This window comes from Kogia breviceps, chromosome 1 (genome assembly GCF_026419965.1).
Source record: "Kogia breviceps isolate mKogBre1 chromosome 1, mKogBre1 haplotype 1, whole genome shotgun sequence".
NCBI lineage: Eukaryota > Metazoa > Chordata > Mammalia > Artiodactyla > Physeteridae > Kogia > Kogia breviceps.
In genome coordinates this window covers 72,120,487-72,146,458 of record NC_081310.1, presented here as the reverse complement: position 1 = coordinate 72,146,458, position 25,972 = coordinate 72,120,487, and the positions used below count along the sequence as shown (strand labels likewise).

The 25,972-nt window shown below is 44.6% G+C and overlaps 1 protein-coding gene across 1 annotated transcript in view; it reads left to right on the top strand.

Moving 5' to 3' along the window:
• CD58 (CD58 molecule) overlaps nucleotides 1-23,352 on the top strand; it is a 43,017-nt gene extending 19,665 nt beyond the window's left edge. The window contains exons 2-6 of the mRNA XM_067033945.1: nucleotides 1,239-1,535; nucleotides 9,369-9,638; nucleotides 14,856-14,927; nucleotides 17,503-17,543; nucleotides 22,398-23,352. Of these exons, the coding sequence (XP_066890046.1) occupies nucleotides 1,239-1,535; nucleotides 9,369-9,638; nucleotides 14,856-14,927; nucleotides 17,503-17,522 (659 nt within the window). The 3' untranslated portion in view covers nucleotides 17,523-17,543; nucleotides 22,398-23,352. The remainder of the gene's footprint in view (nucleotides 1-1,238; nucleotides 1,536-9,368; nucleotides 9,639-14,855; nucleotides 14,928-17,502; nucleotides 17,544-22,397) is intronic.
• Nucleotides 23,353-25,972: the final 2,620 nt, after the last annotated feature.

Below are 25,972 nucleotides of genomic sequence, written 5' to 3'. Positions count from 1 at the left end.
AAGTTTTAATTTCTCTTTAATGTCTTTCCCCTAAGAGCTGCTCTGCTATAAATACTCCCACTGTGGTTCACTCCAAGCTGTCCAGACTTCACTGAACAGAGTCCAGCAGAGAGGCTAACAGTTGGTTCCAACATGCCACCGCACCCAGGCCTTGAGACCTTAATCTTCATCACACTCCCTGACTTCTTTCCTGGTCATTCTGATTTCAGTTAATGGCACCTCAGTCAGCCAAGAAAGAGGCCTGGCAGTCGCCATTAACTCCTCTCATCCAATCACTAAATCCTGTTCATTCCCCTCTCAAATGTAGAGTCTGTCCACTTATCCATCCCCACTGCCGGCACCCTGGTCTGGTCTCCCGGTGCAGCCTTCCTTCACTGCTACTGCACTGACTGCTCTTCTGGGTTTTCTCTGCCCTCCATCCTTACCCTGTCAACCAGTGTCCACCCTGCAGACAAAGTCAACCTACTGAAACTTAAATTATGTCATGCAGGTCTTACCTGTCCATGACCTTCCCTTGCCATTACGATAAATTCCAAACGCTGAGCACATCTTACCGGACATGGCCCAGCCCCTCACTCACAGACCCTGTGGTCTGGCCCCTGCCTGCCTCTCCAGCTTCATTCCCCACCCGTTCCCCGCTTTCTCTCTTCCTTCGAGCCTTTTGGAACTGCTTTTATTTCCTCAGACACGCCAAGCGCCTTCCTGATTTTAAGGCCTGCCTCTTCAGAGAGGCTGCTTCCTTTCTCTGCTTGGCCATTTCTCCTCCCCCTCCTCACCCAGCTGTCAGCTTGCAGACTCCTCTTATCTTCCTGCGGTTTGCTGTCCTGTGTCAGTTTCAGTGTGATTTCCTAGGAAAGGCCTTTGCCTGGGTGGCTCTGCTTGCCTGCTCAGTGTCTCCTCCCTTGAGGACCTGGAGTGACACCTGTCTTGTTTGCCGCCATATTCCCAGCATTGTCCACAGTACCTGGCACGTAGTTGGTGCTCCATAAATGTTGAATCCATTTCTTGGATGTGGGCCCCAGTTCCCTATTAAAGAATAAACTCTTACGGGGTCAAGCATGTTCTCCTTCCTATACTTTTTATCAGCAGTTTATCAGCTTAGTACAAAAAGTAGCTGACGAATAATTTTTACCACTAAATTTAATCATTTTCCCCCCACAAGGCATTTTCGAAGACAATTTTCTGCTTTTGATCAAGTCATGTTATTTTCCCTAACCAATTTCTTTTTTTTCTCCTAGATTTCATTAGCTGTGATTCCCAAGTAATATATGGAGCTGTGAACAAGAGTGTAACTTTATACGCATCAAGTTTTAAACCCTTTAAGGAGATTGTGTGGAAAAGAGGAAAGGATAAAGTTGTAGAATGGGATGACCAATCTGAAGTCAGAGCTTTTCTATCTTTTAAAGATAGAGTTCACTTAGACACTGTGTCGGGTAACCTCACAATCTACAAGTTAACACGATCGGACGAAGATGAGTATGGACTTGAATCCCCAAGTGTTAGAAATAACAGCAAGTTCACCCTCAAAGTGATCGGTGAGTATTCCATAAATTGGTTTGTTCAAATGGCAGATTTCTAACTATTTTAAGAGACTAATACTAATCATTGGTTTATGAGAAATAAAAATTAGTCATCACCTGTTGTCAGGATTTTCCTCTCTTTCCAGTACACAGGAGCCACTTTCAGCTCCCTTGTCATCCTCTTGGTGAGGAGAGGATATGACTGATGTCAGGAGAACAGCACAAGTTGGGCAGAGCTGCTGGCAGCAGCATCCCTTGTCTTGCTGGGAATGTTCTGGAAAGGGATGTAGTGGCATCAATGAGCTCAGAACTCTGAACCATGGATAGTTGGTGCTCTATAAATTAGAGCTCCTGCTTCCCCTTGCAGCTCACACAGGAGGTGGGATTTTTTTTTCCCCTCCTCTATCACTTTAAACTGGAACTGGGGATAGGATAGAGGTTCCTCTGTGCTTCTCGCTGATGTTTCCAGGTTATTCTCCTTCCCTCATCTCTAAAGCACTTTCCTTGTTGCAGTCATCCAGAGGCTGATGGGTACACTTTAATGTTTCTTTTTTCCCCCAGTTTTATTGAGAAATAATTGACATCCATCAGTGTACAAGTTGAAGGCATACAGCATGGTGGTTTGATTTACATGCATTGTGAAATGATTACCACAATAGGTTCAGCTAACATCCGTCTTCTCATATAGATACCATAAAAAAAAAAGAAAGAAAAGAAGTTAAAAAAGGAAAAAAAAGTTCTTCCTGTGATGAGAACTCTTAGTATCTTCTCTCTTAACAACTTACCTACATACCATACAGCAGTGTTAGCTATATAGTCATCATGTGGCACAGTGTATCCCTAGTATTTTTTAATATATTTTATAACTGGAAGTTTATACCTTTTGACCACTTTCCTCCAAATCCCCTTCCTCCCACCCTCCACCTCTGCTAACCACAAGTCTGATCTCTTTTTCTATGAGCTTTTTTCTTTTTAGATTCCACTAAATCTAAAAAGATTTCTAGAGATTTCTCTCTTTTTACAGATCATACAGTATTTGCGTTCTCAGTCTGATTTATTTCACTTAGCATAATGCCTTCAGGGTCTATCTATGTCATCACAAATGGTAGGATTTTCTCGCTTTTCTTCTGTGGCTGAATAATAGTCCATTTATATATACCACATCTTCTTTATCCTTTCATCTGCTGATGGACACTTACAATGTTTCCATGTCTTGGCTATTGTAAATAGTGCTGCTAAGAACATCACCCCAATATTTCCTGATTATTTTAGTGCCTGGTTCCTTTTCACTGATTCTGATGTTCCTGCTGTCTTAATTCTTGGTGCTTGTAATATTTAAATAGAAGTTCTTTCTGATATCCTGACTTCTTAGTCCTTGCTCTCCTCTCCTGTAATGATCTTCTCCTTCACTCTGTCTTACCTCTCCCCACAGCTATAATGTAGAACTTGTCTTTACCAGTGATTCCATTCCCTCCATCACCTCAGTAGCTCAGTTCCACTTCCTCTGCTGGAAGCTCAGTTCCTCTGCTCTGCCAACACTGACAGTCCTTCCCCCACTGATGTCCTCCCTGCCCTCCTTCTGCAGCCCCAGTGCTGTGCTCACTCCCTGGGCTCACTCTGTTGCAGACACACATAGCTTCTTTGCTCCTTTTCTGATTGGTCATGCTCAATGATTGAACTTCGATTGGACGAGCCCAGTCCAGCCAGGAATGATTGAACTTTGACTGGACGAGCCCAGTCCAGCCAGGTTCAATCCAACGTTCCGTGCTCACTCCTTGTAGCTGCAGAAAAGCACATCACCTTGCAGAGTCCCACACTTTAAAATTCTGATTATTTACTGCAGCTAAACCCAATATGTTCCTAGTGTCTTCACTCACCCACTCCCAGCAGTTACCTTTCCTCTCCTCAAACCTTGAACACCTCCTTCTCCAGACCCACTCCTCAGCTGAAGGCTTTGCTTCTTGTTTCACTGAGGAAAACAAGCAACCAGAAGGGAACTTCTACAAGCTCTCACCACTAGCCTGTCTGCTTACCTGTGCCTGACCCTATATACCCTGTTCTCTACCATTCCTGTTTGGCAGTTCTTATTTTCAGCTTGCTGAGTTCTCATCTGGAGCCAAACCCTCTACTTGTGCCCTGGATCCCACCTTCTCTCATTATACTCAGGGATGTCACTTGTATAATTCTACCTACTCTCTCCTTACAGTAATTTCCTCCACAAGATAATGGCTCATTCCCATCAGCATACAAATAAGCGATTATCTGTACCATCGTTGCAAGCTGTCTTCTGGCCCCTCTACTTCTCCACCTACCACCCACTTTCTGCCTTCAGTTTATAGAGAATCTACTTGAAGAGCTGCCTATATACCCCCTTTCTCCTATTCACTTTTAACCTACTCCAAACAGGCTTTCATCCCCACTGCTGTACCCAGACTTCTCATGACTTCCTCATGAATAAATCCAGTGACTCATTCTCCATCCACATCTTTCTCTCAGAAGTTTTTGAAACAGCTAATCACTCCCTCCTCTCTGAAACATCTCCTTCACCTAGCATCCAGGCACCACCCGACTCTAGTTTCCTTTTAACTGACTAACAGTTCCTTCTCAGTTTCCTTTGCTGGTTCATTCCCTTATCCTCTTGCATCCCCCAACCTCTTTTCTTTTTTAAATTTATTTTTGGCCGCGTTGGGTCTTCGTTGCTGCGCACAGGCTCCCTCTAGTTGTAGCGAGCGGGGTCTACTCTTCCTTGCAGCACGTGGGCTCATTGTGGTGGCTCCTCTTGTTGTGGAGCACAGGCTCTAGGCACGCGGGTTTCAGTAGTTGCAGCACGCAGGCTCAGTAGTTGTGGCGCGCAGGCTCCATAGTTGTGAGGTACGGGCTTAGCTGCTCCTCGGCATGTGGGATCTTCCCAGACCGGGGATTGAACCCATGTCCCCTGCATTGGCAGGTGGACTCCTAACCACTGCACCACCAGGGAAGTCCCTCCCCCAACCTCTTAACATAGGTGACTTCAAGGCTTAAGCCTTGGACCTCTTCCCTTCTCTGCCTGCATTCACACCCAGGTGGGTGGGCTTATCACATGTCAGGGCTTTAAATAGCATTCAGTGCTGATAATGCATAGATTTAGAGCTCTAGCCCAGACCTCCACTGAGCTCCCTAGGCGTTTATCTGACTGCCTACTCTGTCTCCATTCAGATATCTAAGTGGCCTCTCAAATCTCCCATGTCCAGAAGGGAGCTCATGACCTTTCCCTCAAAACCTGTTCCTCCCCAAATCTTCCCCCTCTTGGTTAATGGCAGCTCCATCCTTGCAGTTGCTCAAGCTGAAACCTTGGTATCATCCTTGACACCTCTCTTTCTCTTGAACGCCATATTCACTCCACCAGAAAATTTTGTTGGTTCTGCCTTCAAAATATAACCAGAATCAGACCACCTCTCATCATGTCTTCTGGTCTGATCCAGGACTGCTTCATTCTCACCTGAAGGATTGCAATAGCCTGCTAATTGGTCTCCCAGCTTGCATCCTTGCCCCTCTACGTTTAATTTTAAACACAGAAGCCAGAGTGGTCTTCTTAAACAGAAGTCAGGTCACATCACTCCTCTGCTTAGAACTTTCTACTGGCCCCATCTGACTCTGAGTTATAGCTAAAATCTTTACAGTGACCTACAAGGCTATATGAGATCTGACCCCTGTGACCTCCCCTTGCTTTTCTCAGATGTCCTAGTAATGCTTTTGCCTCATAGCTGCCTTTTCTGTGCCACCACCCAGCACAACTCAACCTGTACCCATCTGTCCCCTCTGCTGCGTCAGTTTCACTTGTTTTATCCAAGATGTGATTATAGTTCTAGGCCTACTTCCTCTATGTTAAAGGATGTATTAGGAAGATCCAACTGGTGGCAAACTGTGTAAGATGGTTTCCAGGGGATGGAGAAGAGGCAGAGTGCAGTAAAGCAGTTCAAGTCTGAGCTCTTTGAGGTGGTCTCAGTGGAACAGGATATAGCTGGGTGAATAGCTGTCCCTCACCGGTTCAGTTACCCAGTATCGGAGACAGTGGGAGGAAGAAAGAATTTCTCTGTTGTTCACCATTGTACCCACAGAGCCCAGCAAAGGATTTGAATAGGTGATGGGCACTCAGCAGATACGGAAGCAATTGGTCTGGATGATTGGGGGGTGGGATGCACAGTTTACAGTAATGGGGGCGCTCAGACTGGGTGACTGGTTTGTCCAGGAGATGATGAACTCCTTTGAGATAAGTGAAGCTCATTAAGGTGTGCAGGCATCCTTTTAGAAGGATCAATCAATGCCTTTGAAGAAGCAAAATCCCTAAAACCTGCAAGCTGGAGATTGGCAGTTGTAGGGCAAGCAAACAAAAAGATTGATTCAGAATTTAAATTAGAATAGAATGCATTTTACGAGCCCCTTTATAGAGTTTGTAAAACTGAATTCAAAACAGTTAAGTTTCTCTTTTTTAAAACTTGATGAAATGTTTAAAAGTAATAATTTAAAAATCATTTAATTTTAAAAATTCCATGGTAACTCAACAAAGGTGCTTGATTTTGCTAGTTAGACTAGCTGGATAGTCCTTAGGAAGCTCAGGAAAGGCCTGCAGAGGAGCAAGGTGCAGGTGAGGCGAGTTTCAATCAGGAGGCAATGAGTGATATTGGCCGTTAATGTGTTGACATCAAGTTCTGGTTTGGGAATCTGGGTTTTAGCCTGTGGGAGTAGAGAGCCACTGTATCTGATACTGGAGCAGAGAAGTGCCTTGATGAAATATATTTCTGGAAGGTTAATCAGATGGGAGGTATTTATGGTGGATTAGAAAAAGGAGACACCAGGTTGGAAGCTACTGTGATCATCCAGGTAGACAGAGGTATTAGTAGTAGATGTTTGGAAAGGAAAGAATCAGAAGACACTTACAAGAAAGAGTTAATAAGATTTAGATTTTGGTTATAAAAGTACATACCTGAATGTCAAAACGATTAGTCATACTTTTTTTTTTTTAGAAATGAGGAAGTCATACGTCCATGAGGGTATGTTAAGACTAAAATAATAAGACTCAGTAATCTTCCGGAGACACCAGACCCTTTCAGAAAGGATATTTTAGACAGGGGGATTTCCTGGCACCTCTAGGTTCAGAGCATCTACATCCTTCTGTGTAAGTGAACATCTGGCTTTCCTCCTTCCCTCAAAGTCCCCTTAAAAATTTCCACCATCAGGGCTTCCCTGGTGGCGCAGTGGTTGAGAGTCCGCCTGCCGATGCGGGGGACGCGGGTTGGTGCCCCGGTCCGGGAAGATCCCACATGCCGCGGAGCGGCTGGGCCCGTGAGCCATGGCCGCTGAGTCTGCACTTCCGGAGCCTGTGCTCCGAAACGGTAGAGACCACAACAGTGAGAGGCCCACGTACCGCAAAAAAAAAAAAAAAAAAAAAAAAAAAGATTTCCACCATCAGTGTTTAATAGTCCTTGCCCATCCTCTTATAACCTCTATTGCATGGAAGCTGGTAATGTTCATGTAAGTATAATTAACTGCTCTATCCTTAAAAGGTCTGGACTGGCATATGACTTTTTATTAAAGTTTATGGAAATGTACAAATGTCATCAGATATGTATAAGAAATTCTCATTTCTTACAGAATAGTGAGCTGAACTCATTAATTATAAATTGACTAAGTTGTCTTAGGGATGAAGTAGGCACATTTCTTGCCAGTTGCTTAAGGTGCAGATGTAACTAATATTTGTTAGATTATAGCTGTGCTAAGTTCCGTCCTGGGCAGCAAGACTTTGGCTGACCTAGATCAATAAACTAGAATCTGTAACACAACAGGTGAACTTTTCATCTTCCAAACTGAAACTCTGTCCCCATTAAACACAAACTCCCCATTCCCCCCTCCCCCAGTTCCCTGGCAACCACCATTCTGTTTTCTGTCTCTAAGAATCTGGCTACTGTTAAGAACCTCCTATCAGTGGAATCATGTAAGATTTATTATTTCATGACTGGCTTATTTCACTTAGCATGACATCTTCAAGGTTCATCCATGTTGTAGCATGTGTCTGAATTTCCTTTCTTTTAAGGCTGAGTACAAATGTGATTCTGAATGATCATGGTTAGGATTGTCTGGTTTTCCAGTAGACCATGGGATTCTGAAGTGATTATTAGAAGAGGCTCCAAGTTGCTACTTGAGCACTGGGTTCAGCAGTCATTTCTGCTCAGGACCTGTTTATGGCCAAATCATGAAGCATGGCTTCTGGGCCTTCCAAGTGTCCCCTCACGTCCCTTATCCCCTTTCCCTTGAAACCCAGCTTTGTTGGTGCCTGCCTCTGCCACGACTCGCCACCTAGCTTACTGATAGCAGGTAGTCTGCAATGAATACACACGTGTGTGTGTGTATGTGTGTGTGTCTTAGAGTTCTTTTAACTAAAGAATACAACTTCAACGCAGCATGTAATGAATTATGTGAGTTAGATTAAACCTAAAACTTGAGGAAACGCCAAGCAGAAAGGGAAGTTGTGTGTGACTCAGGTCTAACAAGACAGGCTGGGTGTGTTATTTAACTGAGCCAGAAAAAAATCAGGAGGAGAAGAGGGAGGCAAGATGAGTTGAACATATTTATTTTTTAGATTATTAAGTGGAGCTTGTGTTCCTTTGTCTTAGAAAATATTTTAAATGACAGCATAGTATTGCATCATCTTTATGAACTTTAATTCGCTTTTTAGTAGATGTTTGCAAGGTATTGAAATTTTATTATCCAAATGCTACCATGACCAATTTTTGTACATTCCATATATTTTTACATGTTTCTCAAATCTCTTATGATTAGTTTTTGGTGGAAAGGAGAGATGCAGGAAGGTGTATGAATTAATAAACCACTGACTAATGGGTTGAGCCGATTGGCTTTGAGGTTAAATTTAGAGGGTGATAATGGCGTGTCATGACTTTTGTCTTATCCATCCTTGCAACTCCAGCTGCCTTAGCCAGCAGGAGGTGCTTCCAGAATAAACCTGGGTGGGGGTGAGGCCTCTAGACCGACAGGGCTGTGACAAGTGCCATGCCCTCCTCTACCTCAGAGCAAGGCCAGCCCACAGTACAGCTCCTCAGAACCTTTTGCAAAATCCTTTGAGTCAGGTGTGCTTTGGAATTCAGCCTTCTTCAGATTTTAGAAAGGCAATAGATATAAACTATTTCCTCTGTGTATGTTAAGAGGCACTTCACTTAGTTATGGAGAGCCGCTTACTCAGCATGTAAATATTTTTAGTAAAACATGGTAATGAATATTTGTGAAAAATCTTTTGGCTTTCAGAACTCTTTGGATTTCAGAATTGAGTATAAGGGATTTGGGGCCTGTATCTATGCTGAATTTGAGCAGATAGATCTGACCCAGAAGAAGAGAGAATTCTCTCCCCTTGGTGCTCAAGAGGGTGGACTGCTCGTCTTTTCAAGCTCATAAGGAAGTTGGGAGCACTTTCTTTTTTTAAAAAAATTTTTTGGCTGTGTTGGGTCTTTGTTGCTGCGCGCGGGCTTTCTCTAGTTGCAGCAAGTGGGGGCTAGTCTTCATTGTGGTGCACGGGCTTCTCATTGCAGTGGCTTCGCTTATTGCAGAGCACAGGCTCTAGGTGCGTGGGCTTCAGTAGTTGTGGCGTTCAGGCTCAGTAGTTGTGGCACACGGGCTCAGTTGCTCCATGGCATGTGGGATCTTCCCGGACCAGGGATTGAATCCATGTCCCCTGCATTGGCAGGTAGATTCTTAACCACTGTGCCACCAGGGAAGTCGCTGGAAGCTCTTTCTGAATTTGCAGATGAGGAGTCTAAATATTACTCTTTTCTTACTAAACATTACTTTTTTTTTTCCCAGAGTCTCTTCCATCACCAGCACTATCTTGCACATTGACTGATGGGAACATTACACTCCAGTGCATGATCCTGGAAGCTTACGACACCCATCTAGAACTCATACAGTACTCCTGGGACTGTCCTTCAACAATACAGTGTCAGAGTGGCTCAAAACCATCTGAAGCATATGTGACGAAGGAAGGTGATCTTTCACAGGAAATTCAGTGTATCATTAGCAATCCATTATTCAGAAGGACAACATCAATCATTTTGTCAGCCTGTGTCCCAAGTGGTAAGTGACTGCATGTGTCATGGTAGAGAGCCTATATACAAGTGCTATTAATGCTTGGTTAATAGCATGACAGTCTGTCTCGGCTATGGTCTTTTTATGTTGCTTAAGTATCATGTATATTTGTAATTTACAATTCTTCTTATCTGTTTTATACATTATACCCCCAGTTTATAAACAGACAGATCAGTAATTTGAAAGTGGTTCACTAAAGCATAAGAGATGAAAATAGTAAATACTGTATTTGAGGATAATATCACAATTGTGAGGTATGCACAGGATTCTAGGGCAGATAAAAAATGTGAGCCTCCTTGGGCTGGGCTAGGGTGATTCTGCGAATAAATTTTTTTCTTTTTTTTAAAATATTTATTTAGGTCACTTAAGTAATGGAAATAGAATCGAAATTGTAGCCTTCCGATTTCTGGAGTTTTTTTCCAAGACACCATCCTGACTCTTTATATTATATATCTCAAAATAAATCAAATTTAAAAAATTTTTTTGGACTGATTCACAGGAATTGGCTAGCGAGAACCATATCATGTTAAATGAAAGTATAGACTGTGGAAGATTTTATAGGACTGAAGATCAAGTTTCTTCAATAAATAAATTATAAGGGGAAGAAAAAGAGAGGTGATGGGGGGACTTAAAGTTTAAGGAAATTTAAGAAACATATCAATTAATTGCAATGTATGGACCTTATTAGGTCCTGATTCAAACAGAAAAGAGTAAAAAACAGGAGCGATTTAAACAGTGATTCCATGTTTGATGATGTTGAACACAATTTTTTAAGTGATGATGCCATGGTTATGTTTTACAAAGAATCCTTACCTTTCAGAAATACATACTGAAATGCTTATAGCTTAAAAATTGTGCTCTCTGGAGTCAAACAGGGGCTCGCATCTCTAATTGCTCCATAGCAAGTGAGAGGGGAGAAGGAGAGGGATGGAGCCTGGCCCTCCCCTTTAAAGATCAAGTGTGGCATGCATCACTTCCATTCATACCCCCTTGACCAGTCTGAGTTCATGGCCACATCTAGCTGAGGGGGGCAGAGAAGTGCCATCTTTTGTTGGCCATGTGCCCAGTTAAAACACAGGGGTTCTCTTCCCAGAGTGAAAAGGAGAGATTGGTTATTGGGGAACAACAGATACTTCTACCACAATGTACTACAAAATGAATATAACTCATACAATTTTAAAACATATACAAAATCTAAAAAACTTAAAGAATGACATAAGTAGTAAAAATAAATAGAGGTTCTAATTGATGACCTCATTGGTCATCTTATGTTCACCCTGGGGTTATGTGCCTAACTTGGAAACTCTTGGTCTAAGCAAGAGAAGATGGTGTCTTGGACTAGTAGAGTTGGGAGAAGTGGTTCCGATTAGGCTACATTTTGAAAATAGAAACAAGAGGATTTTCTAATGGTTTGAGTGGGGAAGAAGGGTGCCTAATAAGAAATACTCAGATGATCCCTAGGTTTCTGGCCCAAGCACTGGAATGAATTGTGTTGCTATTAGACTGGAAAGCAGGGGAACAGCAGGTGTGTGGAAGAAATAGAGTTTGGTTTGGGACATGTTGTTTGAGATTCCCATTAGATTTCAAATGGAGATGTCAAATACGGTGCTTTGATTTATGAGTCTAGGTCTCTCATGAGTGGTTAGGGCTGGAGATAGAGATTTGGGCATAATCAGAGTAAAGTAGGCATGTAAAGCCTTGGGACTAGAAGAGATCATGTGGAGGAAGCAGTCGTCAGAGAGGGGTGGTGAGACTGAGTCCTGAGGGACTCCAGCATGTAGGGGCTGTTAAAGACAGAGGATCCAGCAAAGGAGACTGAAAAGGATAGCTAGGGAGGAAAGCAGAAAACTCCAAGAACTTGGTATCTCCAAAGCCCAGTGAAGAGAGAGCGAGCAACTGTCAATGCACTGGCCAGGTCAAGAAGAAAGAATGTAATTAAGAACTTGTATCATTGTTGATTCATCTCCCCTAAATATCTGCTGTCCCAAAGCGATGACAGCATCTGGCATCATCCCATGGGAGAAAGGATTTTGGAAGGGACTGTACCAAGTAGCATTAGATTCAGCTGTTTAAAAAAATGTTTTAGGGCCTCCCTGGTGGCGCAGTGGTTGAGAGTCCGCCTGCCGATGCAGGGGACACGGGTTCCTGCCCCGGTCCGGGAAGATCCCACATGCCGCGGAGCGGCTGGGCGCATGAGCCATGGCCGTTGAGCCTGCGTGTCCGGAGCCTGTGCTCCACAACGGGAGAGGCCGCAACAGTGAGAGGCCCGCGTACTGCAAAAAAAAAAATTTTAAGTATCAGTGGCTTAAAAATGTAGATTACTTCTTTCATGCTAAAAAAAAAAAAAAAAAAAAAAAAAAAACATTGAGGAGGGAGGGATAAATTATGAGTTTGGGATTAAAAGATACACACTACTATATATAAAATAGATAAACAAGGACCTACTGTATAGCACAGGGAACTATATTCAATATCTTGTAATAACCTATAATGGAAAAGAATCTGAAAAAGAGTGTGTGTGTGTGTGTGTGTGTGTGTGGTTGGCCAAAAAGTTTGTTCGGGTTTTTCTGTAACATCTTACAGAAAAGGTAAAATAGGGCTTCCCTGGTGGCGCAGTGGTTGAGAATCCGCCTGCCGATGCAGGAGACACGGGTTCGTGCCCTGGTCCGGGAAGATCCCACATGCCGCGGAGCAACTAAGCCCGTGAGCCATGGCCGCTGGGCCTGTGCGTCCGGAGCCTGTGCTCCGCAACGGGAGAGGCCACAACAGTGAGAGGCCCGCATACCGCAAAAAAAAAAAAAAAGAAAAGGTAAAATATATCAGGTATATCACTGTGCCGAATACCTGAAACTAACACAACATTGTAAATCAACTATACTTCAATTTTTTAAAAAAAGGATAAATGATTAACTTTTCTCAACTAAAAAATAATAATAATAATAATTGGAGGTAGGCAGCCCTGGGCACATTGCTACTTTATGCAGTTGTCAGAGACCCAGGTGTGGTCCAGCTCCTGCACCTTCCCTGCTGTCTCAGACAGCGGGACCCAGGGAGGGGAAAATGGTGTGTCTTACCCCTTTCAGGGAGACTTTTGAGAAATACCACACAACTCTTCTTGCATCTCACGGCCCCAAACTTGCCACATGGTTAAACCTTGCTACAAGAAAGGCTGAGAAACTGTTTTTTTAGGGGAGTGGTGGTATGCCCAGCTGAAAATCTGAATTCTTTTATTAAAGAGGGGAGAATGGGTATGGGGAGCAACTAGCAGTTTCTGGCCAGAGGCCTCTCAAATCAAACCAATGGATTGTTGCCTATTTGCTCTAGCCCACCTGTGTTCCTACTAAGAGGAAAGGGTGTGTGTTCATACTCTCATTTATTCATTCATTTTCTCTCTCCCCTTCCCTCTCCTCCTCTCCCCTCTCTTTTTTTTTGTTTTGTTTTAATGAGCATTTATTGTGTGCCTAATGTTATTTTTCCCTTTTTTTTCCTCTTTTTTTTTTTAACATCTTTATTGGAGTATAATTGCTTTACAATGGTATGTTAGTTTCTGCTTTACAACAAAGTGAATCAGTTATACATACACATATGTTCCCATATCTCTTCCCTCTTGCGTCTCCCTCCCTCCCACCCTCCCTATCCCACCACTCTAGGTGGTCACAAAGCACCGAGCTAATCTCCCTGTGCTATGCGGCTGCTTCCCACTAGCTATCCACCCTACTTTGGTAGAGTATATATGTCCATGCCACTCTCTCAATTCGTCACAGCTTACCCTGCCCCCTCCCCATATCCTCAAGTCCATCCATGCTGCACCTGCTGTGAGTGACCCCACCCTCTCCCTTAGCAACATGTGGCGATCGTTTTGCCATATCCTCAGTATTCTGCCCTTAGATTTTTAGTAGGTGGATAGAGTCCACCTCATGAACACATCATTCTTTTCTATTGTGGACACTTCGGTTGTTTTAGCTTTTTGATATTGTAAGACTGTGGTAAATATCTTTGTGCCATTTTTGGAGGGAGGAGGGGGCGCATAACTGATAGTGTCTGTAGGTTAATATCTTAGAAATGGAATTGCAGGATCAAAGGACGTTAGTAGAGATTCCAATAGCATCAACTCAGTAGGTTCATGGCAACAGCTAATAGCTGTTCTTAAGTGTATTGACTCAATTAATGCTCACAGTTACCCTAGGAGGCATATTTATCATTTCCGTTTATAGTGATCCCCAAGAGGAAACTGAGGCACTGAGAGGTTAGAGCACTAATCCAGCGTTGTCACAATGATTCAGTGAGCCTGTAGGCACATCATTTAGCACAGTGTCAGAGGCTGTATAATGAACATTTCTCGGGCTTGCAATGAATAGCTGCCACATTGCCCTGCCAAGCACACGATACCAAGCTGTGCTCCCACTGGCAGGACAGGATGGCTGAATAGTGGACTATTTGCTGCTTTTAATAAACAGCACTAGGCCTGATATGTATCAACCTTGTGCATATAAGTTTATTTAGAAACACAGTCGATTCTCTTTATTCACTGTAGTTATGTTTTATTGTCACTGTAAACACAGAATTAGTGCATATTGAACCATTGCTCCCAGGGGGGATAGAGGTTTAGGTTCCTGCAAGCCTCCGGTCACAACATTTTTGGCAAGGAATCAATACAGAACCTTGCTTTATGTGTGTTTCTGTTTAAAGACACCTTATTTAATATATATGGTTGACGCATGAACAGTGAATTCACAGCACCATAACTGATGCCTAAATGAAGCTTATCTAACACGTGTGTTTTCTCTGTAAGGCACACACAGCCTTCTTATGCTTGGGAACACGAGACAGCATTTCAGCACTGTGCTTGGGGGCCATTTTAGACAGTGAAATAGCCAACAAAAAAGTACAAAAATGTGAAACACATGGCTCTAAATAGACCACAAATAGGGCACATGTCTACAGTACAAGGGCTAAAACACAAGGGCAGAGCATTGCCTTGAACCTCAGCTTGGGAAAGTGTACATCAGGCAACACAGTTTTCACCATTCTGTGGCCCATGTCAGCGCATGACCGTGCAAGCGCTGCAGGTTTGGGGAATACAAATAAATTTTAGCAAGTAGATAAATTGCAAATACGGAATCTACAAATAAAGAGGATCAACTGTATCTCTGTTTTGGTCAGTTCCAGCTAATTGTATTTCTTTCTTTCTTTATTTTTTTCCAGACAATACAAGGCACAGGTTTGTGCTTTTCGCCATACTGCCAGCACTAATATGTGTTTTGCTGTTTTTTAAATGTACGTATACTTTCTTTTTTAAAAAAAAAAAAGTTTTCAAACTGGAATTGGTTTTTCAAAGGCCAGAAAATGATTAATTTGAAGATGAACACAAAGTTTGAAATTTTAGCTGTTTCGAAAGAAACAAAACCTTTTTTGTTGTACTTGTTGTCTGGGGTTTGCTGAGTGTGTCGGGTTCCCCAAGATTCTGCATTATCTTGAGGTGGAATGAGTCCTTGGGCCATAGAGAGCTGTACAGGAGTGGGAACACAGCCGAATATACTTAGGACTGTTCCACAGCTTCATATCTATGGCCCACCATAACATATAGTTCTGGTCTCAAGCCAGATTTTGCAAAAAACTTCTTACTCTTGGCTGCCATGGTCATAATTTTCATGACTTACAGCCCAGAAGGAGGTCCCAGGTAGGAAGGAGCTTTTGTTGAGTCGGGTGACATGGAGTGGGTAAAATGACCTGGTATTACCTGTGTTGCCTTCCTGAGCTTTCCTCAGTCTCCAGAAAGCAACCCATATGCCCTGGAGAACTGGTAACCTCATCCCAGCCTGTTCTTTCCTGGTGCCAAGAAACCCCTCCTCAAGTCCCAGAGGATGTTGACCAGGCTGTAAATTTCAGAGTAGAGGTTCTTGAAGCCCCATCAGTTTCCATATCAGCCTTCTCCAAAAGAAAATTTATGAGACTGATTTGTCACTCTCACAGGGGATGTTGAAGAGGAAGCTCTCTGCAAGGTGATGGCATCTGGGGTCCATGTCATTTCATTCACAGTCATGTCTTGAATCAAGTTCACAGACTAGATTTAAGTTTCCCTAGACCTGCACTGTTCAATACAGTGGATACTAGCCACGTACAGTGATCTAAATATAAATTTTAATTAATGAAGATTAAATAAAATTTAAAATTTAGTTTCTCAGTCATACTAGCCACATTTCAAGTGCTCAGTAGCCACAGATGGCTAGTGGCTACCATGTGAGACCAAATAGAGAACGATTCCATCATTGCAGAAAGTTCTGTTGGTCAGTGCCAACCTAGACTATTTTGGGGTATTGGCACTAGAATATGATTTCCCAAAGGTACCATTTCTATATTATAGGTTTCAAATACCATGAAAATCCCTAGGTAATAGATTATCAGTCAACTGAATCTCCTCCAAACAAGTTATAAAAAAATCAGCTGAAGAAAGTTTTAAGCCATCATTACTAATAAGTAAAACATTTAGGGAGTTCAGGTGTTCTTTTTAAAAAGTTATTTTTAATCCCCAAATAGCAGTATTATAATTAATCATCTCCTTAACAGATTGGTCCCCAGAAACCAAAATAATTTTCCACTTATGTGTTTTTCTTGGGAGGGAGGGGAGGTGTCTACCACCAGAACTCCTGAACCGGAGAAAAGTAGCACTGAGTACTTTTCTGGCTGATTTAACTTATTTTTTTAAAAAAACACGTTTATTCAGTGGAGGGAAACTTACACTGTGATCAGTACTGGTAGCACCATATAACCTGAAGAAAAAAATTGTTCTAAAAAATAATTACTTCAGCAAGCATCTCAACCCTAAAGCCATTAATTGGGAGAGTGAGGCATTTGGCCTGGAGCCTTCAGAAGGGGAGAGAGTTGAATGTAAACAGCTCCATCGGCTTGTTGTAGTTGACACTTTTACAAGCTCAGTCAAGTCTGTGGACTTGGCTTCTGGACCATTAGCATGGCTCCAGGCTAGCTGATGCCTTCGATGGGGAGGAGACCCATGCATACATGTGGGACCGTATCTTAATGTCCAAACCAGTGCTGTCCAAAATGGTAGCCACAAGCTACATGTGGCTATTGAACCCTTGAAACAGGAGAGTCCAAATTGAGATGTGCCATCAGTATAAAATAGACACCGGATTTGTAAGACTTCTTATTTAAAAAAGGAATGTAAAGTATCTCATTAATAATGTTTATATTGATTACACATTGAAATAGTATCTTTGATATGTTGGGCTAGTCAATAAAATATATCATGAAAATTAATTTCATCCTTTTTAAAAAATATAATTGCTCTACTACTATTTTTATTTTATTTTATTTATTTTACTTTATTTTATTTTATTAATGTTTTGGCTGTGCTGCGTGGCATGAGGGATCTTAGTTCCCTAAGCAGCTATTGAACCCATGCCACCTGCAGTGGAAGCACAGAGTCTTAACCACTGGTCCACCAGGGAAGTCCCCATCCATTTCTTTTTACCATGTAATGTGGCTACTAAGCATTTTAAATTACTTTTGTGGCTCACATTATATCCCTATCAGGCAGCGCTGGCCCAGAACATTCCAGCCTTCCCTCCATCTTTAGCTTTATGCACAAGCTGCTATAGAAAAAACATTCGTCAACAGTTTTTGTTTTTCTATCATCTGATGACCAGTTTTTGAACAACTCTTTGGCCCAACTCTATGGCCAATTTGATGTAAGCATTTAGGAGAGTAGGAAATACCAGCTCGACAGGGCTCTGCTTTAGAGTTTTCCCAGTTCAGGCCTCTAGCCAGCAACTCCAGATTCCAGCTTTTCTTTTCAGCTCTTTAATTGAGATGAAAATGTCTTCATTTGTAGGTTTTCTGGGACGCCCATAGCAGATAAACACAGAGAACTAGGTAAGTATCCTGTAGACTGCTCAGTGGGTACATTGTATATTGTGCACTAGAAGCAGAACAGCCTGATGTAGAGGGCCTATTCCTTGGGGAGCCAGATTCTACTTATCTGTCAGTTAGTTGCCTTGAACGGTAATAAGTTACATCAGCAGATATACTCACCACAGTTCATTAAGCACCAACTGGCCACTTTCCATGTAACATCTCACTGAACCCTCTCAGTGAGCTTTGCAGTGGGGGGGTATCTTTACAGCTTGTTTAGAGACAGCAAACGTGAGACTCGGAGAAGTCAAGTCACATCGCTCATAAATGTAGAGCTGGGATTCAAATCTAGGTCTTCAGACTCCAAGAGTTACCCTGTTACCCACCACAATCTGCTCCCTCCTTCTCCCATCCCAGGAAAATTGAGCCAAGGATAGGGTTCCCTTCACAAGCCAGAGTCAGAGCTGGGCCCATATCATGAACAAAAGACAGGATCCAAACACAATGAATGGTGGCGGTGGGTGAGATAAATTGCCATAAGGAGGCTCCAGAAGGCCCCGTCCTGGCAGAGTCCCCGTGGTCGGGAGGCAGGGGCCCATGAGCCGGACTTTGAGGGATGAAGGGAAGAGTAAAGGCCCAGGGCTGTAAAAGGCAGGGTAGGGGGTGGCAAGTCATCCCTTTTGGGGGCAGCATATGTTGGTGGGATAGAGGTTGAGCCAGGCCAAGATATCGAGAGAGAGTTGCCAAGAGGTTGGGTGATTTTTTTCTGGGAAACCACTGAGGATTGATTGATTGATTTTTATTTATTTTTGGCTGTGTTGGGTCTCCATGGCTGCGTGTGGGCTTTCTCTGGTTGCGGCAAGCGGGGGCTACTCTTGGTTGCAGTGCACAGGTTTCTCATTGCGGTGGCTTCTCTTGTTGCAGAGCACGGGCTCTAGAGCGCAGGCTCAGTAGTTGCGGCTCATGGGCTTAGTTGCTCCGCGGCCTGTGGGATCTTCCCCGACCAGGGATCGAACCCGTGTCCCCTGCATTGGCAGGTGGATGGATTCTTAACCACTGTGCCACCAGGGAAGTCCCCACTGAGGATTTTTTAGCAGAGCTATGCTTTGGGAAGATCACTCTGCCGGTAAAGCATAGGGTGAATTAATAGACAAGAGGCTGGAAGTGGGGACACTGGTTGGTGGATAAATCAAATAATCCAGCCAAGCAGAGGAAAGGTTGAATCCGGGTGGTCATGGCAGAAATGAAGGAGGGCTAGGTTTCAGAGAAAGTATGGATATCGTATGAACAAAGTCTCAGCGGAGAGTGTAGTCTGGTGCCAGACTCCCTGGGGTTAAATGGCAGCTCTGTCTCTCACAGGCCTCGGACAAGTCAATTAAACTCTTTGCACCTCAGTTTTCTTCTGTGGAAAATGGGCATAACAATAGTATAGAAATAACAATGATAGTGTAGGTAATAATAGCATAGAAGTAATATGTACAAACAAGTTAATTTAAAAGCAAAATGCTTAGAAGAGTGACGGGCTCATAATGGTGCTCAGTAAATGTTAGCTATTGTGGTTATGATTCTTCAAGAAAGGAGCCAAGGGACTTCCCTGGTGGCGCAGTGGTTAAGGATCCACCTGCCACTGCAGGGGACACGGTTTCAAGCCCTGGTCCAGGAAGATCTCACATGCTGTGGAGTGAGTAAGCCCGCGAGCCACAACTACTGAAGCCCTTGTGCCTAGAGCCTGTGCTCTGCAACAAGAGAAGCCACCACAATGAGAAGCCCATGCACCGCAACGAAGAGTAGCCCCCGCTGCTGCAACTAGAGAAAGCCTGCACACACCAACAAAGACCCAATGCAGCCAAAAATAAAAAATAAATAAATAAATAATTAGTTAGTTTTCTTAAAAAGAGAGAAAGGAGCCAAAAGGGACAGGAATTCTGAGCCTTGGCAGCATGGCAGGCACAGTGGAGGACTCAGGCGGGGGCCCTTGTTTGGGAAGGTGAATTTGTTCTCTGACAAGCTGAGTTTAGGGTGCGGGCGCATCACGTGGATAGGGGTGTCCAGCATATAATTGGAGGAGTGGCTTTAGGGGCTGGGATTACAGGTTGGGGGGCATCTTTGTCAGAAGAGTAATGGATTCCCTGAGCATTTGAGGTCACCAAGAAAGAGAAGCTGAAGGTCTTCGAGTGGCGGGCGAGGCAGAGGAGCCGTGGGAGACCCAAGCGGCGCCCTGTTAGGGGTCCGAGGGGGAGGCCACGTGCTAGAGCTGCAAGGAGGCAAAGCGGGAGGTGGCGGGCGGTCAAGACCTTTGGCTTGGTTGAACGAGTTGCTGACTTTCATGAAAGCCCCTGGGTGAGTGGTTGGAGCGGAGGGATCGCAGCACAGCAGTGAGGGCCTGGGGGCAGTCGGACCAATGGATGGGCTTGGGAGGCTTCCTTTCTCCCCAGCTGCCAGCCAGGACAGTGACCAGGTCCCCCGGGAAGTCAGCTGCAGCAGAAGGCCTGGGGCAAGGGGTCCTAGGGGACAGCTCCGCCAGCTTCAGGGTGCAGGGTGGGCAGGGGTAGTGAGTCTGAGAGGGGTTGATGGTCCAGGAGGCCCCATGGAGAGGGGGTGGAGAGGAGTCAGGTAGCCGTGGATGAGGTGAGGGGCAGGTGTGCTAGCAGTGTGGGGAGAGGTGGAAGACCACCTGGGGTTATGGTCAGAGGTGGGGCGTTTCAGATTTGAAGTAATGCGTGTGAGGGCAGGTGATGGTGAGATCAGAGGAGTGCCTCTGCTGAGATCCACATGGTAGCAGTGGAGGCATGGCCATCGCAGACAGTGACAGGGAATGTTGTTCACGGGAGCGCTGTCATCCAGGGCCACTGATAAAGGTGGTGGGGTATCCCAGAACTCATTCCTTTACCTTGCTCCTCTACTCATTCAGCAAATAACTTAAGGAGATTACTAGATGTCAGGCACTGTGTTAGCCCATGGCTTGAGATCAGTGTACACAGTGAGCCTAGACATTGTGTGGGATTCAGAGAAAGCATATATTAAGGCTTCTACCCTGAGAAGCTTATGGTCAGAGTGGGGAGAATGGATGAGTGTGTAAGAAACAGAAGGACTTAGGCAAGAAGCACATGGTGATGGGCCGGAATGGATGGTCAGGGCTGGGCGACCAACAAGGGGGAGGTGGAAGAGGCCAGGATAATCATGAAGACTTTGAAAGGAGTACGATGGGAGCTAGATCTTCAAAGCAAGAGCAGAGGCATTCCAGCTGGGAGAATCAACAGAGACATGGAGGGGAATGAAACCTGTCGTGGTTATTTGATAAAGACGTCAGCCTGCTTAGCATCAAGTTGAAGAAATGGCAAAAGAGACAATATTTGCAAGAAAATTTTTGGAAGTCAAGGGCATTAAAATCAAGTGATGCGGGAGTAGGGGGTCATTGTAGGTTCTGGAGCAGAAGAGTTTTGCATGAAAAACATTGCTTTGGAATGATGAGCTAGGAAGGTAAAACTGACCTTCTTAAGGTAACATCCCGGGGAGAAACCTAGGTAGGATGGGGTGGGGTGTGGGAGAGGAGTTTACTTTTCTTGGCATGTTTTTGTCTGCTATTCAGATTTTGTACTTTGTGTGTTTCCTACCCTATGTAATAATACTTTTTAGATTTAAAGAGCCCACTGTGGCTGGAGGGAGGAGTTCTCTAAACTCAGTTATTAAAGGGTTACAGATAAGATGGAGGGGCAGGGCTTGGGGGAGGAGCTGGGGCGGGGCAAGCACAACCAGGAAGAAACGTGAACTTGTCACATCTCCGGGAGACCAGTGTCAGGAAGAGCTAAACCCAATTAAAAATATCTGAGGGCAACCAAGTAAATATCAGATATCTGAGGGAAAATGGGTGTGATATTACACTTCTCACCAAGACAGTTCGATTTAGACAGTTTCTGGGAGTGCTGGTATTCTTCACTTTTGGTAAATGTCTGGAAAACAGAGCCAACCAAATTAAAAAGGGAGCAGAGTCCCCCATTTCTGTGGGAAGAAAGACTTGCAGGTGCTACCTCAGCCTGAAGGAGAACTGGAGATGCAGGCCTGATTCTTTGGCAGTGGCTGCACCTGGCTGTGGGAGAGGGTGAGAGAGTCCCCGTGGGAGAACCTGTGCTGCCAGGGCTAGATGGAGAGCTGCTGCCCACTTTGTCCCCCTCAGAAATCCACAGCACCCGTTTTCATGTTCTACAGGGTTCTTCGTAAGGAAAACTCCTATTTCCTTTACCTAACCCCTGTGACCCCAGCACTAAATTTTTATGAATTCCTGTTACCAAAGGAATGCAGATATTTGGGGAGCTGGGGTCTGATCCGGCCTATGGAAATACAGACCGTGCGGAAGACAAAAAAGCCATGGAATGGAATCTCAGTTCGCAAGGACTTGGTCAGGCAAGGCTGTAGCTGAGTGTTTGGGCTGATTTCCTCTGAGTTCCCCAAGGGTGCTCGGTCATCACCACAGAGATGAATAATCAGGAAGAGAAGCTGATAGAAGAAAACCACACCCGGGGGTTCATGTGGCAAAGAAGGAGATGACTGTTAGAAGGGGTGACATTTTACATATGGGTCTTAAGGGCCTAGCTCTGTTGTTTGGAGATTTCAGTTATACTCAAGACTGAGTTGGTTTGAGAAGATGGGACTGTGAATTAGTGCTGTGCACTGAGAGTAGCACTTCTGGTGGATCTCCAGCTACCATCTCATGAGAGCCCAAGACCAATCTCCCTCCATCTCTGCTCCCTAGAACCCTTGCTTTTGATGGGTTTATTACAAAAGGGCTACCCGCATTAGAATAGGAGGGTAATTTAGACTCAGACTGCAGCACCGACTGACTGCATTTTATACTAATATGAGACATTTCTTTTATAGCACCTGTTGTTTGGTAACAGAAGATGAAGTCAAACGCATGCTAATTACGTTATTTCAGTCACTTTGAGAAGGCATCTGATTTACCATTTGAGTATTACCTCATCCTTGAGGAAACTTTGGAAGTCTAACCTGAATGGACCCTTTATAAGAAGCAATGTTTCAGGACTTCCCTGGTGGCACAGTGGTTAAGAATCCACCTGCCATTGCAGGGCACATGGGTTCGATCTCGGTTCCGTGAATATCCCACATGCTGCAGAGCAGCTAAGCCTGTGCGCCACAACTACTGAGCCGGCGCTCTAGAGCCTGCGAGCCACAACTACTGAGGCTGCGTGCCACAACTACTGAAGCCTGCACGCCTGGAGCCCATGCTCTGCAACAAGAGAAGACACTGCAATGAGAACCCAGCGCATTGTAACAAAGACTAGTTCCCACTCGCCACAACTAGAGAAAGCCCATGCACAGCAATGAAGACCCAACACAGCCAAAAATAAAACAAATAAATAAATAAATTTATAACAACAAAAAATATTTCATGGAAGAAACAAGGACTAACAAACAACAGGCATTAGTTTCTACTCCGTCACCAACACTGAGTATCACCAGATAGTATCTTGTCCCGTAATTGTTTATTATAAGTTGTATTTTTGGAGAAATGTAAATCTTTGTAAATAATGTAAGTATGTATATATATGTGTGTGTGTGTGTGTGTGTGTGTCACTAAGAGGCTCTTTTTTTTCTCATTAGGGTTATAAAACAAAATAGTCACATGACTCAGGAGGTGAAGGTTTTTTTACTAAAATCTATAATCCACTCTTGTTTTAGAGGAAAAACAGTTCATTGCAGGATCAGTAGCATAGTAGTTTATCATGTTAGTTAGCTGTCACATTGGCAGGTAAACAGCAGAGAACTCTTAAACCAACTATACTCCAATAAAAATTAATTTTAAAAAAGAAAATTTAAATTGTATATTTAGAGAATTTGTTTCAGAAGCATAAGTTTTTTCATTCATTAAGAAATACATTTCTGGACTTCCCTGGTGGTGCAGTGGTTGAGATCTGCCTGCCGATGCGGGGGGCACGGGTTCGTGCCCCGGTCCGGGAAGATCCCACGTGCCGCGGAGCGGCTGGGCCCGTGAGCCACGGCCGCTGAGCCTGCGCGTCCGGAGCCTGTGCTCCGCAACGGGAGAGGCCACAACAGTGAGAGGCCCGCGTACCGCAAAAAAAAAAAAAAAAAAAAAAAAAAAACCAAAACATTTCTGTTGTACAATGTGCATTATTTGTAAATTATGAGAATATAAATAATTTCATGTTCTTCCCAAATGTTTAAATTTTAAGTAACCAATATATGTACTATTGTATATGTTTGAAATAACTTCTTCAATCTTACTTGCACTGTCTCCTCAATAGAAAATACTAACCTGAAAAAATTCTTCATCTATTTTTTTCCTCTTTTCTAACTGCAATCAGTCTTAACTGAGAAATGAATTATTCTTGCAATTCATACTTTAAAGTGGCAAAAATGGGAAAAGCTATAAAATACTTCGGGTGTTAAAATCTGTATCCTGATCAGCACCCAAAACAAACAAACGAACGAAAAAACAAAGTGTAAAGTGTTATACACCAGGGGTCCCCAACCCCTGGGCCTTGGGCCGGTAGCGGTCCTCGGCCTCTTAGGAATGGGGCTGCCCAGCAGGAGGTGAGTGACCAGCGAAGCTTCATTCTCATCGCTCTCATTTACCGTCTGAACCGTACGCCCCGCCCACCCAACCCACTGCCCGCACCACCGGTCCGCAGAAAAATTGTCTTCCAGGAAGCCAGTCCCTGGTGCCAAAAAGGCAGGGGACCGCTGCTATACGCATGCAGAACAGCAGCTTCTCCTGGATCAAGAGGTGAATTGCCCCAGCTCCCCACTGGGCGGCCATCATAGAGACCCGAGATCCCCGGAGTCACCGTGCAAAGGCCTTCGCTCCTGAGCCCGCACTCTCCCTGCAGTTCCTGTCACGTGAGTATTCAGCCTGAAAGAGGAGATGTTTCTTCCCTCCAAGGTGGGTGTTTGCAAAGGGGCCCCAGGACACAGTGGCATCCAGCTCCCCACAGCATCAGCAAGAGGGAGACCGAGACCTGGAAGCCCTGTGCACCCCAGAGAAGAGCCCCCCTTGACCTCCAGGTGGCTTAGCTGTCTAACGAAATGTGTCTTCCATACTTTGGTCCCCATACGCTCTCTCTGGCCCTTTCTGACCCCATCAGTCAACAGTAAAATTCCTAGTATCCTCTTCAACGAATGTTCATGTCCCCTTTCTGTTGTCATGAACCCTGGCTCTCCCCTAGGTTGCTGCTTCCCACAACCCTCTCAAGGGGAAGCTCTCCTCTCCTGTGCGCCTTGTACGCTGGTCCCAGAGGGAGGGGGGCATCCTCCCAGCTCGTTTCTGCTTCCAGACCATTGCTCCTTCCCCAGCTTTGATGCTCACACCAGCAGATCACCACCACCTGATAGACCTTTTCCGAGTTATCCTTTTTATTCCTCGTGGCGTAAAGATGTTTAGTACCAGGTGGAAATCACTCTCCCTTAACACTGCTCCTTTCAGAATCTGAGTGTTTTCAAAACCTGCGAATCATGGTCTCCCTCGGGGCTCTTCCTTTCCCAGCACCGCCCTGGCCCTGCTCCTGACCTTTTTATCGGTAAAACCCGCAGCCCCTCACCACATCAGCTACAAGCATGCCCTCTCTGCTTGTCATCTTCCACAGCACCCCCTTGAGGGCCCCGAGTCCCAAACTCCTGCAACCCCGCCAGGACCAGCCATCCTGCCTCTTCCCTGGCCCCCAGCTGCTCGGCTCCTCGTTCTCTTCACTATTTGGGGTCTTCAGTGTCCATCAGTGTAATCACTCCTCTACCCTCACTCTTTACCCCCTCACTCGGCCAAACACCAACTGTGGTTATAGCCGCATCTACTAGTTCCCTTCCTGCATCCAAACTGCTGAACATCCTGGAGAAAAACACGCCACCCGGCTGACAAGTTTGATTTCAATGACCGCAGACCTCAAAAGGACTCACAGTGTTTCTCAGATGTCCTCGTTGCATTGCCCTGGTCCGTTCACTGCCTCCTCATCGCTCTTCTTAGATCTGCAATGCTACAACTCTCAACTGCTCACTTTGCTTCCCATATCACTGAAAACAAAAGCATTGAGGAGAACCCTTCTCCCACCTACCTCCCACCTTCCCACCACACATCTCCTCACCCAGCTGCATTGGCACCCATGTGCTTTGCCTCTTGTTACCGTGGATGAAATCTTGCTCCTAAATCCAATCTCTCCACTTGTCCTAGTGTGCTCAGGTTGCCATAACAAAATACTGTAGACGGGTTGGCTTAAAACACAGAAGTGTATTTGTTGCAGTTCTAGAGGCTGGGAAGTCCCACATCAGGTGCTGGCCAGTGTGGTTCCTGGTGCAAGCTCTTCTTGTCTGGCTGTGTCCTCACACGGCAGGGAGAAGAGCTCTGTTGTCTCTTCCTCTTAGAAGGGCACTAATTTACTGGATTGGGGACCTCCCCTTATGACCCCATTTAACGTTTATCACCT